Here is an 18,768-nt window from a genome sequence, read left to right as displayed (position 1 = left end):
AAGATCAGACTTGGACAGAACGCACAAGGTGAGAGAGTTAAAACAGAGAGCCACTCTTTCGTAATCCATTGCAGCTGCTGTTTCTTGCCCCCCCCCTCCAAGTGTTAAAATGCCCTTTGAATGACTAGGTGACAAAGAAAAGGTATGGGGCTCTTTAAATGGCGGGGGAGGGGGGGAGATTGTAAAGCGAAGTCCTATAATGTGGCACAAGGAAGAGGAATGCTGCGTCAGCAGAGATCACATCAAACATTTCAGAAGGTCACATGACCAAGTAAATATCAAGCCTTCTGCTTAGCGTTGCAGGGAATGTCCGCAGGGAATGATTGCAAAGGAGGTTTTTCAGAACTCTTCTGATTAGGCTGAAAAGTTCAGCCTTTCTGGCTAATTTCCAGAGAAGAGATGGGGAAGGATTCCAGGGCTGAATCATGCTTGATGGAATCTGGGAGACAGAAAGGAGAAGCTGATCTTTCTTTTCTTTCTTTCTTTCTTTCTTTCTTTCTTTCTTTCTTTCTTTCTCTCTCTCTCTCTCTCTCTCTCTCTCTCTCTCTCTTTCTCTCTTTCTCTCTTTCTTTGCCTTGCTCCAAATGTGCCCACTTGACTGCTTCAAGCTGTTGAACTGGCACTCTTACAAGCGCCTCATATGGTTCATTCCCTACTTGTGAGAAATCAATTTTTTAACGTGGCAGCACCTACATATTCCGTGGAACTCTCTGCTTATTGATATTAGGCAGACACCTTAATTGTGCTGTTTTTGACATCTTCTAAAAGCCTTTTTGTTTAGGCAGCCTTCTCCAAACATGTAGTAGTAGTAATCAGTGCTTTTCTTTCCCTAAAAAAATGTCTAGGGGTACTCTCATTTTGACTCAAGAACATCACCATTTTATAGTTCAAATTGGGAAAAATAAATACAGTAAATGGACAAAAGTACATAGATTCACAAAATGTTTAGGGGTATGCGTACCCCTGCATCCCCCAGAAAAAAAGCACTGATAATAATAATAATTTTACTTATGCCCCACATTTCCTCCCCTGACAGGGAATACAACACATTTTAGTGTGTATATTTTAAAAACTGCTTGTTCTGATCCATAAGTTGATCATTTCACTGTCTGCTGTTTTTAAAGTTTATTTACTTACTATTATGCAAACCTTTCAGACTTCTTTTTTAAAAATTAAGTGACCTATAAATCTTGCTAAAAAATAAATAAATTCAGTAAAACAAAACTGCAGCAAGCAGCAAAGCGGGGAAACTCTGAGCATGAAGACAGCTTTGCGTGATCTGCTAAGTTTCACCAGATCAGTGATAGGAGGGAGAGGAGAGAATATATCTGTAATGGCTATTGGGCTATTGAGTGAATGTTTGTATGCTCCAGACAGTGGCGTAGCGTGGGTTGTCAGCACCCGGGGCAAGGCAAGTAATTTGCACCCCCTAACTCGTGGATTTGCACCACCTAACCCTAACCCCCCAGATGTTGCACCCGGTGCGGCCGGCCCCCCCTGCACCCCCCACGCTATGCCACTGGCTCCAGACAAGGCGATTCCTAAGAGTTAATGTTTGGGTATGCCCTCCCATAGTCAAGAGAACTAGATACACGGGGAAGAGGAGAGGATCTTGTGAAGGAGCTTTAAAAAGCTTAGCGTTGTCCCTGGTTTCTGCCAAACTGCTGGTCTGACTCATAAGCAAAAACCTGATCCAGACAGGCATGTTCAAACCCCTATATGTTTGATGTGGACCACGATCGGGGGTGGGACCTAAGGGCCTGTGTTTGATTGCTGACAAACTAATGAATCATTCCCCAGAGGAAGATTACAAATTAATCCTCCTGTGTGTGCAACTGAAAGGGAAGTGCTTAGGCAAAAGTACGGCGGGAAAAGATTACGATGATCAAAAGAGAGATTCCCCTACTAAATGGGGAGGGGGATTTAGCAAAAACTGTTTTTTTTTAAAGTGAGCCCCCCATTTTATAAAGTTTATTTGGAGGGGGAGGGAAAGATGATTTGGATTTTACAAATGAACAGTTTCCAAGAAGAATTCAGTGAACAGTAAGAAAACATATACAGTGGTACCTCAGGTTACAGACACTTCAGGTTACAGACTGCGCTAACCCAGAAATAGTACCTCGGGTTAAGAACTTTGCTTCAGGATGAGAACAGAAATCGTGCTCCGGCGGTGCGGCAGCAGCAGGAAACCCCATTAGCTAAAGTGGTGCTTCAAGTTAAGAACAGTTTCATGGTAAGAACAGACCTCCTTAACGAATTAAGTACTTAACCCGAGATACCACTGTAATCTGAATAAAATATAATTATCTTTGTCTGTGTTGTAAACAAACAAACAAACTCCCGATCCCCTGCTAATGTAAACCAAGTGGACGTGAAACAGTAAAGGATCTGGCTTTCGGAATAACCGCAGTGCATTACAGATCACTTTTTCAAATATGCAGGCAAAGGCATTGGTTGTGTACTGACCTTGATACGACCAGCACTGAGCTGTGGAGGCAAAGACCTGGACGCCGCTGTCACTCTGGCTCTCGCCTGAGCCAAGTTGCCTGTTAAAAAGACAGAGGAAGGAAGGAAGGAAAGCAAAAATTTAGACAATGGGCAAAAAGCCTAGGAAAAGCAATATCTGGAAGACACAAACGAATGCTACCTGATAGCTGGAACAGGCCAAGAAGAGGAAGGTTATTGCAGAACATATTGTATTACATAGCAATGAGCTTTGCAGATACAGATCTATGTATACCACCTCTAAGGGGCTGGTACAGGATTGCACTCTTTGCAAAAACTCCAATATGCCATTTCCCTAGTAGGGTTGCCATTATTTTGAAGAGCAAAAAAGAAGACACATTTGCCGACTTCAACTACGGATGTCTACAGGGCCGCATTTAGGTTTGATGAGGCCCTAAGCTACTGAAGGTAATGGGGCCCTTTATATGTCCAGCTGTCCTTTGTCAACAAATATATGCTATATGGTGATTTATGGACCTAATAGGTATCTAAAGCCATTTGCACATAACAAAATATGTACATCACAGGAGCCTACACTATTAAGTGTGGGTGAACATATCAGACGACACAGCGATTCTTCAAACAGCTCTTGTTTATTCACAGGCCAGAACAGAACTGAATTGAAGGGTTCAGTCAGCCTGCTTATATAGAGCTCCAGTACAACGTAACTGTAACAAATTTTCTAAAACTATCCAATCACTGAATGTCACTTTTGATCCCTTATTTGCATAACTATCTACAGTATCCCCCTGCTGGCCCAGGGTGAGAACTTCAGTACATAACATACACAACACAAAACACCGTTGCTGTATGTAGGTTTTATTTTTTTTTTGTTTTCTGTCTTATATTTTGGAAATGTACATCCAGTTTATTTTTTCTTTACATTTTTTGGGGGCCCCCAAGAGAGTGGTGCCCTAAGTTACAGCTTGTTTAGCTTATACGTAAATCTGGCACTGGGTGTCTATGACGACTCTCATCATGAAAAAGAGGACGTGCCCTGGAAAAAGAGGACATATGGCAACCCTAAAAGGCCTCTGCAAGTACAGGCAAAACACCCATACGCTCCCTACAGTGTTATCGGTGCCTAACTCTCAATTGTTGCGGGATGAGGATCGTGCATATGCATGCAGGTGTAGAACGCATCTTGAATGTATGGGGGTCAGGAGCAGGCCAAGCAGGTATGATCCTAAGCCCTAAGCCTCATCTATCAGTATATGTGTGAAGATTATACCTGCAGGCTTGCTAGAATCGGCATATTGCCGTTCAGAAGGAGCTGAGGCTGGGACCTAACCTAGTGGAAGTGTTTGCTCAGGAGCCATAGCCCTCTTCAGGAAAAGATGTAAACCGTCACAACAGTGGAGTCTGGGATTAAGACCACAGTCTTAATCAATCTGGAGGAAGTTCTTAGCCTCTGTACCCATCAGTCCTGGTATAAATGGCAGATCCAGAACCTGTGTCCTATCCTTGTCAAAAAGGCAGTGCCTCATACCTAGAATCATAGAATCATAGAGTTGGAAGAGACCACAAGGGCCATCGAGTCCAACCCCCTGCCAAGCAGGAAACACCATCAGAGCACTCCTGACATATGGTTGTCAAGCCTCTGCTTAAAGACCTCCAAAGAAGGAGACTCCACCACACTCCTTGGCAGCAAATTCCAATGTCGAACAGCTCTTACTGTCAGGAAGTTCTTCCTAATGTTTAGGTGGAATCTTCTTTCTTGTAGTTTGGATCCATTGCTCCGTGTCCGCTTCTCTGGAGCAGCAGAAAACAACCTTTCTCCCTCCTCTAGGTGACATCTTTTATATATTTGAACATGGCTAAACCTGCTGAATCCTAAGTCCAACCCTGGCTCATGTCTTCAGTTCAGCTCCATTAAGCACAGTGGTACCTCTGGTTACCTACTTAATTCGTTCTGGAGGTCCATTCTTAACCTGAAACAGTTCTTAACCTGAAGCACCACTTTAGCTAATGGGGCCACCCACTGCCAGCGCGCCGCCGGAGCACGATTTCTGTTCTCATCCTGAAGCAAAGTTCTTAACCCGAGGTAATATCTCTGGGTTAGCAGAGTCTGTAACCTGAAGCGTATGTAACCCAAGGTACCACTGTAACTGCAAAGATCCTGGTATGGCAAACGCTCAGCTCAGCGCTGTTTTTGCTATATGGAAGCCTGCCTTGGCTCTTTGGGCTTGTCGCAAGCTTCATTCTCGACATCTCCTTATACTGTACTGAGACTGCTTTAAGTCACAGGGCTACCATTTGGGGCTTATTTTCTACCTACACGCAATACAGTGGTACCTCGGGTTACATACGCTTCAGGTTACATACGCTTCAGGTTACAGACTCCGCTAACTCAGACATAGTACCTCTGGTTAAGAACTTTGCGGTGCGGCAACAGCGGGAGGCCCCATTAGCTAAAGTGGTGCTTCAGGTTAAGGATAGTTTCAGGTTAAGAATGGCCCTCCGGAACAAATTAAGTGCATAACCAGAGGTACCACTGTAATTCTTGTAACCATGGGTGAAAACTGAGGTGGGGAGCAGCTCCCTCTTTGGTATGCTATGGAGTTTTAAACTTTTTACTTTCTGAAACATTTGAAGGTTGCGCTACATAAGATGAATGGTCCATGTTAGTGGGTTGCTTCCCTCCGTGGTGACAAAAAATAGCCATGAGTAGGACGGGAACTCTGAAAACTGGTAATGTGAAGACAATAATAAAGTTAAGGTAGGTAGGTGATATCTCTCTCTCTAGTTTTAATGCATAATTGTGGAAGGTTACTGTTCTTCAAATGATTACCCATCACCAGCATATTTTCTTCCAAATTAAATAACCCAGGCCTTTACAGAATAGCCAATACATTTTTAGAATCTGCTTCACCATTTAAAAACAACTTTACAAGGCGGGAGAGAGGAATCTCTGGGAAATGTTCTATGGGGCCTGGTTTAGACAGGACATGAGGAATGGCATGCAGAAGGCCTTTACTCACCTACACTGCGTGCCCAATTGTCATTGAGTGATTTGCACATTGACATTAGAATACCAGTTATGTGCTGCTGACTTTGTTATGCTAACGTTACACACAAATGGACCAACACACAAGATACGTGTATTTAAGGTTGAAAGAAAATAAAATTCCTTCCAGTAGCACCTTAGAGACCAACTAAGTTTGTTATTGGTATGAGCTTTCGTGTGCATGCACACTTCTTCAGATATTTAAGATTGTCATGCTAAACAGACAAGGGAGGAGCCCCAGTGAACAAAATTAGACTTACTTCTGAGTAAACCTGTATAGGATTTCACTGAATAGGGTGATTGGGCTTGAATTTACCATGGCCCACATCCGTCCATCCATCAGCTACAAATTACATCAAACAAAAGTGAGCAAGTAGATTTGTGGAGTCCTTTGAGCTGTCCCACCTTGGACTTCAGGAAAAGACAGATTTTTATCCAAAAAAAGTATTCTGCATGTTGTAAACTAGCACAGTAGGACAGGGGAGTTTAGAATAGTACTCTGGCCAATGTACTAGTTCTATTACATGCAAGGAAGTTTCCCAATGGCCGAACATTCAAAAATATGACCTAATTTACCCTCCTATCTGTACTACGATGTGGAAGACTCCAGATTCTAACCCCTCCCTCCCCATTTCTTTGTACAGTCGTACCTTGATACTCGGACATTTTGGCTCCCAAAACGCCACAAATCCGGAAGTGAGTGTTCCGGCTTGCAAACGTTCTCTGAAACCTGAACGTCCAACGGGGTTTATGCAGCTTCTGATTGGCTGCAGGAGCTTCCTGCAGCCAATCAGAAGCCATGCTTTGGTTTCTGAACGTTTTGGAAGTCGAATGGACTTCCGGAACGGATTCTGTTTGACTTCCAATGTACAACTGCATTATATAAAAAGGTTGTGTGAACATTGTCCATGGGGGCTGCTGCATCTTGGCTTGATAAGCTTTGGAGAATCTAAGTTGAACCTAAGGAGGAGAGCAGACGTCTAGATAATGAACAACTGATCGCTCATCAGCTCTCGCACGCACTGCTCAGAATCCACTGCGTATGGATTCTCAAGATCTCTGATGCACTTAGGCGCCACCTCCGACTCAAAGGTTATGAGAACATGATAAAACCATCATTGATTTTCTGACATTAAAACTTTGCTTGCTCTTCAGACGTAAGTGGCTTTCCCATTGTAGCAGGATCTAATCTGGATGATGTAGATTAACCCATGGGGGTGGGTTGACCTGTGGAGAATTTGCCTTGGGGTGGGATAAGAAGCTTGAACTTCATGACCTTCTGGGGCTACGATTTCAAAGGCCGCCTTGACTAATCGGTTAACAATAATGGGCCTGATCCAGCCCAAGTTAAACACTTTGGAATCCCATTGGTTTCAAAAAGGAAGATTAAGTATGTGCTTAAATTTTTCTTCTTGGAATCAAGGAGACTGAAAAGTGGCCAGCTTTGGTTGGATTGTGCCCATTTTGTGTGACAGATGTTGGGAGTCAACAGACGTATGTTGATTTATATGGAGAATATTCATTGACAACTTAAATATATATATATATATATAGAGAGAGAGAGAGAGAGGTGGGTGAGACAGCTAGGAGGGAGATTTTTAAAAATAAAACCTTAGAGAGGAAGAAAGGAAGTGATGCGGACCATTCATGTGCAAGCCATTCCAGATACATTTCAAAGTTTTTTAGTGAGTGGAGCACAAGATGTCCAAATGTTTTCTCTGGCTACATATCTTCAGAGGCTAAACTGTGATTAATAGCATTGAAAGAACCCTTTGAAGCAGGATTGGTGACATCAAAGTCCTAATCCATGGGTGGCAGGATTTTTATAATGAGTGGGAAGCATTTTAACACATTTCAAAGGATTTAGAGCATGAATAAACAATAGGCCTCTGCAGATGTGCCACACACCTTTCAGAAACATAACACACAAATAAGTTTCCATTTTAATTTAAATGTAAATAAAGTGTTAACACTTCTTTCAGATGTTAAAAGTGCCTTGTTTGCAGCAACTCCTGTTTCTCCCTCCCCTCCTTGCTTTACAGAAAGCATGTTAATTCTGAACAGCCTTCTTTATTCCAAAAATCGCACCCAATGGTATATAACTGGAAAGGGGAAATATTAAATAAACAAAACCAGAGTCCACGTTTACAATGTAAGTAATCACCCAGGAAGAAAATTCAATTAGCACAGTGGCTCTGTTATACTGAAAGGACATTTGATATTCTCACTTGCATTGCTAGTAAGCACTTTCGTAACTCAAAATATAGAGATTTCAAGGACCATTTCAGTGGATCATCATTCATGTTCAGTTGTTTGTTTGTTTTCTGGCTTGTCTGTTTGTTTGTTTAAAAAAACAGGCTATTGGGTAGACCGGGAAAAATGCTTCCTTTTGTTCCAACATCTGGGAACTAATAATTTCTTAGTAGGTTTAGATAGCCAATACCGATCCCCAACCCTTGAATGCTCTCCACAGAATTATTGCTTTTTATTGTTAGGGCACATTTAAAAGAAGATACTTTTAAATTATTTTTCCACCCCTTTGGTTTAAAGGTTTGTGGTCAGAACTATTCCTTTTTTGGCTAATATGTAAGCAAGAAAAGGGATCTATAGAGGAATCTATATAATCTGTGGAAGTATCATGCCAAAAATGTAGAAGATCGGGTGCAAACTGTGCTTAACATGAGTTAAAACACACACACACACAATTTTGATAATGGATAAAATAATTTATATTGCTTGTGGCTTTGGCCCAGCTGCTGCATCTTTTATATAAAACATTCCTCACTTAGGCCACTTACCAGAAGTTAAGCCCCATTTAACTCAATGGGACGTTTCCCAAGAAGACACATACAGTGGTACCTCGGGTTACATACGCTTCAGGTTACAGACTCCGCTAACCCAGAAAATATTACCTCAGGTTAAGAACTTTGCTTCAGGATAAGAACAGAAATCGTGCTCCGGCGGCGCAGCAGCAGCAGGAGGCCCCATTAGCTAAAGTGGTGCTTCAGGTTAAGAACAGTTTCAGGTCAAGAACGGACCTCCGGAACGAATTAAGTATTAACCCGATGTACCACTGTATACAGTTGCAAGGACGTGGGTGGCATTGTGGTCTAAACCACTGAGCCTCTTGCCGATCAGAAGGTCGGCAGTTCGAATCCCCACAATGAAGTGAGCTCCCATTGCTCTGTCCCAGCTCCTGCCGACCGAGCAGTTCAAAAGCATGCCAGTGCAAATAGATAAATAGGTACCACTGTGGTGGGAAGGTAAACAGTGTTTCTGTGCACTCTGGTTTCTGTCATGGTGTCCCATTGCACCAGAAGTGGCTTAGTCGTGCTGGCCACATGAACCGGAAAGCTGTCTGTGGACAAACCCCGGCTCCCTTGGCCTGAAAGCGAGATGAGTGCCGCAACCCCCATAGTCACCTTTGACTGGACTTAACTGCCCAGGGGTTACCTTTACCTTACCTTTACAGTTGCACCATTTGCCAGTTACTCCAGGTACCATAACATACCTGGAGTATGTTATGTAAATAATTATGTGAATACTTCAGAGCAATACCCAAGAAAAAAGACAGCAATAATTGGGTTCCTTCCTCAGTCTTGCACAGATTTCACAAATATACCACACCCACCATCAACTGTGTTGTTGTGCAACTCTCCTTTATTTCAGTGGGTTTGTTGTCGAGTGCTTCTACGCCACATAGGAGTATTTGCAATGTGACTTTTATATAGCACACAAGAACAATGTTATTATTTTTTTAAAAAACAAGACAGAGGGGAAGTTGCTAAAAGCTGGTGCTTTTTTCTACATTTAGGTTCAGATTCTTCAACCTTTTACTCAAGAAGCAAGACATATTATTATGTGTTCTGCTCTTTTCCGAGAGGAGCAGAGTTTCCAAAAGAGCAGATATTCTAATTTTGCTACTTAACTGCAAAGCTTGCTGCTGAAATCCCAGGAGAAGAACAGCTTAACTTTTACAGACACCAGCATAATATATGTTGCGTGATAGAGGCTAAAGTGTCTATATATACCAGAAACACTTTCGATTCTAAATGGAATAGCTTGCAAAAAGATAATGAATAAAAGACATTATGACTGTTGCTGCTTAGTCCACACGTGTTACCAACCCATCCCAAAGGAGACCTGATACAGAACAGCTATGATGAGTAGCTGAAATTGTTGATCTAACCACTCTTTCAAAATCTCCTTCATAACTAAGGCCAAATTAATTTGGCAGTAGTTGATACAGAGACCAGGAAAAAAATATCCAGAAACAGCTGTTGATACATTTTAAAGGCATTTGAGAACTCTCCAAAAATATTTCTCTATCCAAGAGAACTGCATTTACTGCAGCCTAAGTAACCAGGGCGGAGAGAGCAATTCCTCTGACTTATCAGAGTTGTTGTTGTTGTTGTTTTTGTTAATCTTTATAGCCCACATTTCTTCCAAGTTGGAATTCAAGGCTGCTTACAACATTTTAAAATGTCATAAAACACAGAGCAATAAAAACAAACCAGTTAAAAACAATAATTGAAATACAATTGCCCTGACAGCAGCCCTGTGATCAGAATCAAAACTGTACCTTAGTTTTGAAAGGCTTGTCTGAATAGGAAGGTCTTAGCCTGCTGGCAGAAGGATAACAAAGAAGGAGCCAGCCTAACCACTCCTGGAATTCCATAATAAGGCAGCAGCCACAGAAAAGTCTCTCTCCCATATATCACCACCAATGCACTTCTGATATTGATGGAAAGTGGAACTTAGCACCCAGGCAGGTTCATATAAGGAGATATGATCTTTCAGACTATCATTGTTTCAAAGCCAGGAAACCACTGAGGTTGGATATCAATTCTTATTTCTCAAGTAGCATTTAGGTTCATGCTGGTGAGCAGTTTTCCCCTTATATAATCTGAATTAGCTACTAGACAAACAAAAAGATTCCATTCCAGAAGCATACAGTTTTGAGGGGGAATAGTTACCCATACCGTCCAACATTTTCCGATGAAAACAGGGACGTCCCATTCCATAATTTTACTACTTGTATCCCACACATCTTATAGAGTTGCCCCAGCCACTCTGGGCAGCTGCCAACATATATAAAAACATAATAAAACATTGAACATTAAAAAAACTTCCCTATACAGGATTGCCCTCAGACAACTCAGGGATCGGATAACTCCATACCCTCCAACCTTTCTCCAATGAAAGTAGGGACATCCTAAGTAAAAGGGACAGTCTGGGATCAAATCAGAAACTGGGACAGCTTCTCTAAATCAGGGGCATCCCTGGAAAATAGGGATACTTGGAAGGTTTTGTTACCACCCCTTTAATTAGTTGCTCCCCAAAGTACCCAGCCATTAAGTGCGAGCACCGTATTTTTCACTCTATAAGACGCACCTGACCATAAGACGCACCTAGTTTTTAGAGGAGGAAAACAAGAAAAGCCAGCAAGAGCCTCAGACACCCTCGCGTGACACGGCTCTTTAAAGATAGAGCGGCTCTTGCTGGCTTTTCCGGGAGGTTGGAGAAGGAACTGACAGTCTGCCCTCCGTCCTTTCTCCCACCTCCCTGAAAAGCCAGAGCAAGCTGTGCAGCTATCGCTGAAGCCAGCAGAACAAGAGGCACTGCGCAGCTCTCACTCTTGCTGTGCTGGCTTCAGCGATAGCTGCGCAGCCTTCATCTGCTCCATAAGACACACTGTGATGGCCTGGGAATCTGATTCAGAGTCTGAACCTGAGGAATCCCAGCCGGCACAGGAGTCCCCGCCTCCAGGGCCAGCTGAGCCAGGGCAGGGGCTTGAACCTGAAGGGCCCTCACCTGTGCCGGATCCTCAGGAGCAGACACCAGCTGAATCTGCTCTGGCTCCGGAGGTGATGGAGGACCCATTGCCTGCAGGTGCACCTCTCTCAGGCCTGTCAGGGGAAGGTGAGGTTGTCTCTGGGTCCAGTAACCCTCCAGCCTCTCCTGAGCTGCAGAGGCTCAGGGCAGAGAGGCGGAGGGAACTAAGTTCTCACAGGAGGAGTGCTCGCCTCCAGGCCAGGAGAGGCGAGTCACCTGTGGACCAGGGCTGCCCTATGCCTCAGAGGGGATAAAGGCCAGACCGCCCAGTCCCAGGTTGTGGGAGCAACATCATTGGTTACCTGTTCCTGCCAGCACCCTGTCCTGCTTTCTGCCAGAGTTCCTGAGCACGCCCGACTCCCTGCCTTGGACCCCGCTTCAGCCTTGGACTGGACACAGACCACGGCACACGGTAACACCCCCCCCCCAGGACCAGCACATGCACACACATTTTCTCTTACTTTTTAGGAGGAAAAAAGTGCGTCTTATGGAGCGAAAAATACGGTACTATTCAACGCTGATGCAGTTTTGAGCAATTGAAAAGAGTAAAATTTGTATGTGTCTGTTGAGGTTTTCCCCAACAATATAATACAACAACAACAACAACAACAACTTATTATCTATACCCCTCCCTTCTGGCTGGGTTTCCCCAGGCAGTCTGGGCGGCTCCCAACAGAATAAAACATCAAACATAAAATACTTCCCTAAACAGGGCTGCCTTCAGATGTCTTCTAAAAGTCAGATAGTTGTTTATTTCCTTGACATCTGATGGGAGGGTGTTCCACAGGGCAGGTGCTACTACCGAGAAGGCCCTCTGCTTGGTTCCCTGTAACTTCGCATTTCGCAGTGAGGGAACCACCAAAAGGCCCTCAGAACTGGACCTCAGTGTCTGGGCTGAACGATGAGGTTGGAGACGCTCCTTAAAGCGGTATACAAATTTTACGAAATAGATAATAACAGCAATAAAGGAAACAAAATTCCAAACTCACTAACAGGAAAGCAGGCATGCACATTCAGAAGACCACTGACCTTTGGAGCTTGCTGTGTGGTGAAGGGGCACTGAAGGTGGACCTTGTCAAAGCAAAGTACAAAATCAGAGCACGGCCAGCACCACCACTATCCTCATAGAAAACACTGAATTGAGAATATAAATAAAATCAAGACAGGCATAGCAATTAATATTCTAGGCATCATTGTTTTATGTTTTACTAGGGAATTTTATACAGTGGTACCTCGCAAGACGAATGCCTCAGAAGACGAAAAACTCGCAAGACGAAAGAGTTTTTCGTTTTCTGAGTTGCTTCGCAAGACGGATTTCCCTATGGGCTTGCTTCGCAAGACGAAAACATCTTGCGCCTTTTTTTTAAAACCACAAATGCATTCCTATGGGAAACCATCAATACACATTGGTGCTTCGCAAGACGAAAAAATTCACAAGAAGAAAAAACTCGCAGAATGAATTAATTTCGTCTTGCGAGGCACCACTGTACCTATACACATACACAATCACAAACATACCGAATGGTTAAGCTGCCAGCATTTTCCCCTGGATTGCTAGGTTTCCCAGAGAAAAATCACATTTTACTACATAGGCAGCAGCTGAGACAATGAAATATTTTGATAGCGCAGACATTTATTGAATTGAAACTGAATTTATTACAAGGCTTGTCCTAGAAGGTAGACGAAGTGCCTTAAAGTTAGGGAATCAAATGTATAGAGCAGTGCAAAAAAAGGAGTAAGTTCCAACAGGAAGAATGAATAATTCTCTTGTCATATATATACCGTACTTTTCCGTGTACAAGACGAGGGTTTTTTTCTTCTGAAATTATGCCAAAAAGGGGGGAGGGTCGTCTTATACACTGATAGTGCATCAGGGGGATGTGGGATTGGTTGCTGCCACGACCTGGAGATTGTCAGTGGCTATTTGACATGTTATTGGTGGCTGTGGGAAGGGATGGTGTTGTTTTGCTGTGGCAATTGGGCGGGCGATTGGCGGCTTTTGCTAAGAAAAGCTCAACAACTGTGGGGCACCCCCCCCCCAAGAAAGCTCAACAACTCTGGGCAATCTCCTCCCATTTTCCTAGTTTGGAGCCCGCCAAAATAGGGAGCGTCTTATACACAGGGGCGTGTTATACACGGAAAAATACAGTATATCTCTGGATGTCAGAGCAGCAAATTTAGATGCATGCATTAGATGGTACGTCTAGCAGCCCAGCTCACATTTGTGAATTGTGCAAACTACACAGGTTTTCTTCTTGTCTTGCTTTCAAAGCTAGCCAATGGATACAAGCAGCACCTTTTTTAAAAGTTCCTAAATTTAAATGAACGGTAACCACTTGTTTCTCTCAGTCAGTCCAAAAATTAATACTAAAGGAAAGCAATGTCTTTCTACAAAGCACATTTGCTGTAGTCTTAACGCTGACAGCAATTTTGAATGCATTTAGGGTAAAGTGGACTGTTGAGATAATTATTTTGCATCCTTGTTGGAGATGGGGGTAACCTGACATTCACTTATTCATCCAATACAATGACTATCTTTCTTTTTATTCCCCTAAGAGGAAAACCACAGTCGAGTAGAGCCTTGTTTGCTGGCACTGGGTGAGGAAGTCCATTAGAATCATAGAATTGTAGAGCTGGAAGGGACACTGAGGATCATCTAGTCCAACCCCCTGCAATGCAGGAATAGGCAGCTGCCTCATACAGGGATAGAACCTGCAACCCTGGCATTATCAGCACCATGCTCTAACTCAGCCTTTCTCAACCTGTGGGTTCCCAGATGTTGTTGAACTACAACTCCCATCACCCCTAGTTAGCAAGGCCAGAGCTCAGGGATGCTGGGAGTTGTAGTCCAACAACATCTGGGGACCCACAGGTTGAGAACCGCTGCTCTAATCCATGGGTAGGCAAAACAAGGCCCGGCGGCCAGATCTGGCCCAATCGCCTTCTAAATCCAGCCCGCAGATGGTCCAGGAGCATGAGTAGAATGTGTCCTTTTATTTAAAATGCATCTCTGGGTTATTTGTGGGGCCTGCCTGGTGTTTGTACATGAGTAGAATGTGTGCTTTTATTTGAAATGCATCTCTGGGTTATTTGTGGGGCATAGGAATTCATTTAGTTTCTCCCCTCCAAAATATAGTCCGGCCCCCCACAAGGTCTGAGGGACAATGGACCGGCCCCCTGCTGAAAAAGTTTGCTGACCCCTGCAGTCTAACCAACGGAGCTATCCAATGGGCAGCCTCCCTTCTGAGAGGGTGTGTAAGGCCACTCCAAAAATTTGCTGTGAGTAGCTTTGAGCTCAGATTTTTAATGGAAAGGTGGCATATAAACACGGTATAAAATAATAATAATAATAATAATAATAATACTGCCCTTCAGCCAAATAGCTTCCAGGGGCAGTTCACAATACAAAAAAAAAACAGTAAAGTCAGTACAGTGGTGCCTCGCAAGACAAAATTAATTCGTTCTGCGAGTTTTTTCGTCTTGTGAATTTTTTCGTCTTGCGAAGCACCACTGTGTATTGACGGTTTCCCATAGGAATGCATTGGCGGTTTTTTAAAAAAGGCGCAAGATGTTTTCGTCTTGCGAAGCAAGCCCATAGGGAAATCCGTCTTGCGAAGCAACTCAGAAAACGAAAAACTCTTTTGTCTTGTGAGTTTTTCGTCTTGAGAGGCATTCGTCTTGCGAGGTACCACTGTATAACCCAATTATACTGAGGAGACATGATCGCCATCTTCAAATACAGCGGAACCTTGGTTTTCAAACGTAATCTGTTCTTGAAGACCGTTTGACTTCTGAAATGTTGGAAAACTGAAGCATGCATTCCCGGAAGCATTTCCTTAAGGAAAACTCAATACAGAAGCCACGTGGCACGTTCGACTTCTGGAAAGGGTTCGAAAACCAAAGCAGTTACTTCCAGGTTTTCGGCGTTTGGAAATCGAAACGTTTGACTTCCGAGACGATCGAAAACCGAGGTTCCACTGTATCTTAAGGACTGTCACATGGAAAAGGGAGCAAGCTTGTTTTCTCTTGCTATGAAGGGCAAGACTCAAACCAAGTTACAAGAAAGGAGATTCTGACTACACATCAGGAATAACTTTCTGACAGTAAGCTGTTCGACAGTGGAAACGTCTCCCTTGGGAGGTTTGTGGACTAAGGGAGCTGGGCATGTTTAGGCTGGAGAAGAGGAGGTTAAGGGGTGATATGATAGCCATGTTCAAATATATAAAAGGATGTCACCTAGAGGAGGGAGAAAGGTTGTTTTCTGCTGCTCCAGAGAAGCGGACACGGAGCAATGGATCCAAACTACAAGAAAGAAGATTCCACCTAAACATTAGGAAGAACTTCCTGACAGTAAGAGCTGTTTGACATTGGAATTTGCTGCCAAGGAGTGTGGTGGAGTCTCCTTCTTTGGAGGTCTTTAAGCAGAGGCTTGGCAACCATATGTCAGGAGTGCTCTGATGGTGTTTCCTGCTTGGCAGGGGGTTGGACTCGATGGCCCTTGTGGTCTCTTCCAACTCTATGATCCTATGATTCTATGATTCTATGACTCTCCTACCTTGGAGGTCCTTAAGCAGAGGTTGGATGACCATCTGTCACGGATGCTTTAACTGAGATTCCTGCATCGCAAGGGGTTGGACTCGATGATTCTCAGAGTCCCTTTCAATTCTACGCTTCTACGTTGATGTGCATAGTTGGGTATCACCAATCAGCATTGTCTTGCGCTTGCCTTCTGGGCACATTTCAAGAAGATGGTGATTTCAGACTAGAGCAGGGTGGCTAACCTGTTGCCATCGCACCAGGTTAGTCACCCTTGCCATAAAGCTTAGGCCTAACCCACCATATCTGTTTCCTTCTCTATATGCTACCATACCAGAGAGGGTGGCTTCTCAGAGCCTTAGCAGCAGCAGTATTATACAGCCATACATGCCTGTGACACAAGTTAATTTGTGAAGCCTAATAATAATAATAATAATAATAATAATAATAATAATAATAATTTATTTGTACCCTGCCCACCTGGCTGGGTTTCTTTAGCCACTCTGGGCGGCTTCCAACAAAGATTAAAAATACATTAAAATGTCACACAATAAAAACTTCCTGAACAGGACTGCCTTCAGATGTCTTCTAAATGTCAAGTAGTTGTTTATCTCTTTGACATCTGGTGGGAGGGCGTTCCACAGGGCGGGTGCCACTACCGAGAAGGCCCTCTGCCTGGTTCCCTGTAGCTTTGCTTCTCGCAGTGAGGGAACAGCCAGAAGGCCCTCGGTGCTGGACCTCAGCGTCTGGGCAGAACGATGAGGGTGAAGATGCTCCTTCAGGTATACTGGGCCGAGGTCATTTTGGGCTTTAAAGGTCAACACCAACACTTTGAATTGTGCTTGGAAATGTACTGGGAGCCAATGTAGGTCTTTCAAGACCGGTGTTATGTGGTCTTGGCGGCCACCCCCAGTCACCTGTCTAGCTGCCGCATTCTGGATTAGTTGTAGTTTCCAGGTCACCTTCAAAGGTAGCCACATGTAGAGCGCATTGCAGTAGTCGAAGAGGGAGATAACTAGAGCATGCACCACTCTGGCGAGACAGTCCGCGGGCAGGGAGGGTCTCAGCCTGCATACCAAATGGTGTCCAATCTAACCAATTCTTTCAGATTTTCATAAAGCTTCAAGGTTGTACCACAAAAAAGCTGAAACCAGCCCTCAAAAGTGAGGCACAACATACTGGATGTTTGCTGTGATGCTATATATTGCCCACAGCTCCAGAAAGCTTGGGCCTAGCAGTGTTTACTCTGTAATCATTATTTAAATTTAGCTCAAGGAGGATGCTGTCCGCTCAACAACCAAAGCAAATTTTTCCCCTTCCTACACTTATTTCAAGGCTATTTTTTGTGTTTGTATCAGAAAGGCATCTGGCCAATTTGGTTGCCAATAAATATTGCTGCAAACATTTATGAGATTTATGGTATTTCCAATGAGTGGCTCTTGTGAAGGTTTGTTATTGTCTTACTTTAAAAGTTGTGAGGATCCCATGCCCCTTTAAAATGTGTTTTTTTTGGAGGGGGATAGGAGGTTATTAGAGGGACGTGGGTGGTGCTGTGGGTTAAACCACAGAGCCTTGGACTTGCCGATTAGAAGGTCGGCAGTTCGAATCCCCGCGACGGGGTGAGCTCCCATTGCTCGGTCCCTGCTCCTGCCAACCTAGCAGTTCGAAAGCACGTCAAAGTGCAAGTAGATAATTAGGTACTTCTCTGGTGGGAAGGTAAAAGGCGTTTCCGTGCGCTGCTCTGGTTCGCCAGAAGCGGCTTAGTCATGCTGGCCACGTGACCCTGAAGCTGTACGCCAGCTCCCTCGGGCAATAAAGCGAGATGAGCGCCGCAATCCCAGAGTCGGCCATGACTAGACCTAATGGTCAGGGGTCCCTTTACCTTTACCTAGAAGGTTATTGGGTTTTGGTTTTTATTTTGATTATGTATTTTGTGGATTTATATTTTGATTTTATTCTGTGAACCACCTTGAGACTTCCAGGTATAGGGCGGCATATAAATTCAATAAAGAACAGCAACAATAATAAGGCCGCTCCACTTCCCTGTGGGGCGGTGTTGAAGGCAAGCCACACGCTCTCTCCATGCACAGCAGGGACGTGGCAATACCCCCGCATGTGTCCCAGCCACATCACGCCCCTGGCTGACCAATCCGGTTGGCCAGGGGCATGGCTTACTGTAATTTAAGCAGCCACTTAAATTAAACACTGGGGGAGCTCCCAGTTGATGTACATCAACAGGGCTCCCCCTACTGGTGGTTGACTCTTACTGGACTACCTGCATGGCGGGCAGGAGTCAGATACTGTTGTTGTTGTTGTTGCTGTTTAGTCGTTTAGTCGTGTTCAACTCTTCGTGACCCCATGGACCAGAGCACGCCAGGCACTCCTGTCTTCCACTGCTTCCCGCAGTTTGGTCAAACTCATGCCGGTAGCTTCAAGAACACTGTCCAACCATCTCGTCCTCTGTCGTCCCCTTCTCCTTGTGCCCTCCATCTTTCCCAACATCAGGGTCTTTTCCAGGGAGTCTTCTCTTCTCATGAGGTGGCCAAAGTATTGGAGCCTCAGCTTCAGGATCTGTCCTTCCAGTGAGCACTCAGGGCTGATTTCCTTCAGAATGGATAGGTTTGGTCTTCTTGCAGTCCATGGGACTCTCAAGAGTTTCCTCCAGCACCATAATTCAAAAGCATCAATTCTTCGGCGATCAGCCTTCTTTATGGTCCAGCTCTCACTTCCATACATCACTACTGGGAAAACCATAGCTTTACGAACCTTTGTCAGCAAGGTGATGTCTCTGCTTTTTAAGATACTGTCTAGGTTTGTCATTGCTTTTCTCCCAAGAAGACTGCTGTCACCATCTGCAGTGATCATGAAGCCCAAGAAAGTGAAAT

The 18,768-nt window shown here is 44.1% G+C and overlaps 1 protein-coding gene across 1 annotated transcript in view; it reads right to left on the bottom strand.

Moving 5' to 3' along the window:
- MYO3B (myosin IIIB) overlaps positions 1–18,768 on the bottom strand; it is a 288,698-nt gene that overhangs the window by 112,152 nt on the left and 157,778 nt on the right. Inside the window, exon 24 of the mRNA XM_083405794.1 lies at positions 2,467–2,546. Coding sequence (XP_083261920.1) covers positions 2,467–2,546 — 80 coding nt within the window. The remainder of the gene's footprint in view (positions 1–2,466; positions 2,547–18,768) is intronic.

The sequence above is a fragment of the Podarcis tiliguerta genome (assembly GCF_965153285.1).
Source record: "Podarcis tiliguerta genome assembly, chromosome: 1".
Classification (NCBI taxonomy): Eukaryota; Metazoa; Chordata; class Lepidosauria; order Squamata; family Lacertidae; genus Podarcis; species Podarcis tiliguerta.
This window is presented reverse-complemented; position numbering and strand designations above follow the sequence as displayed.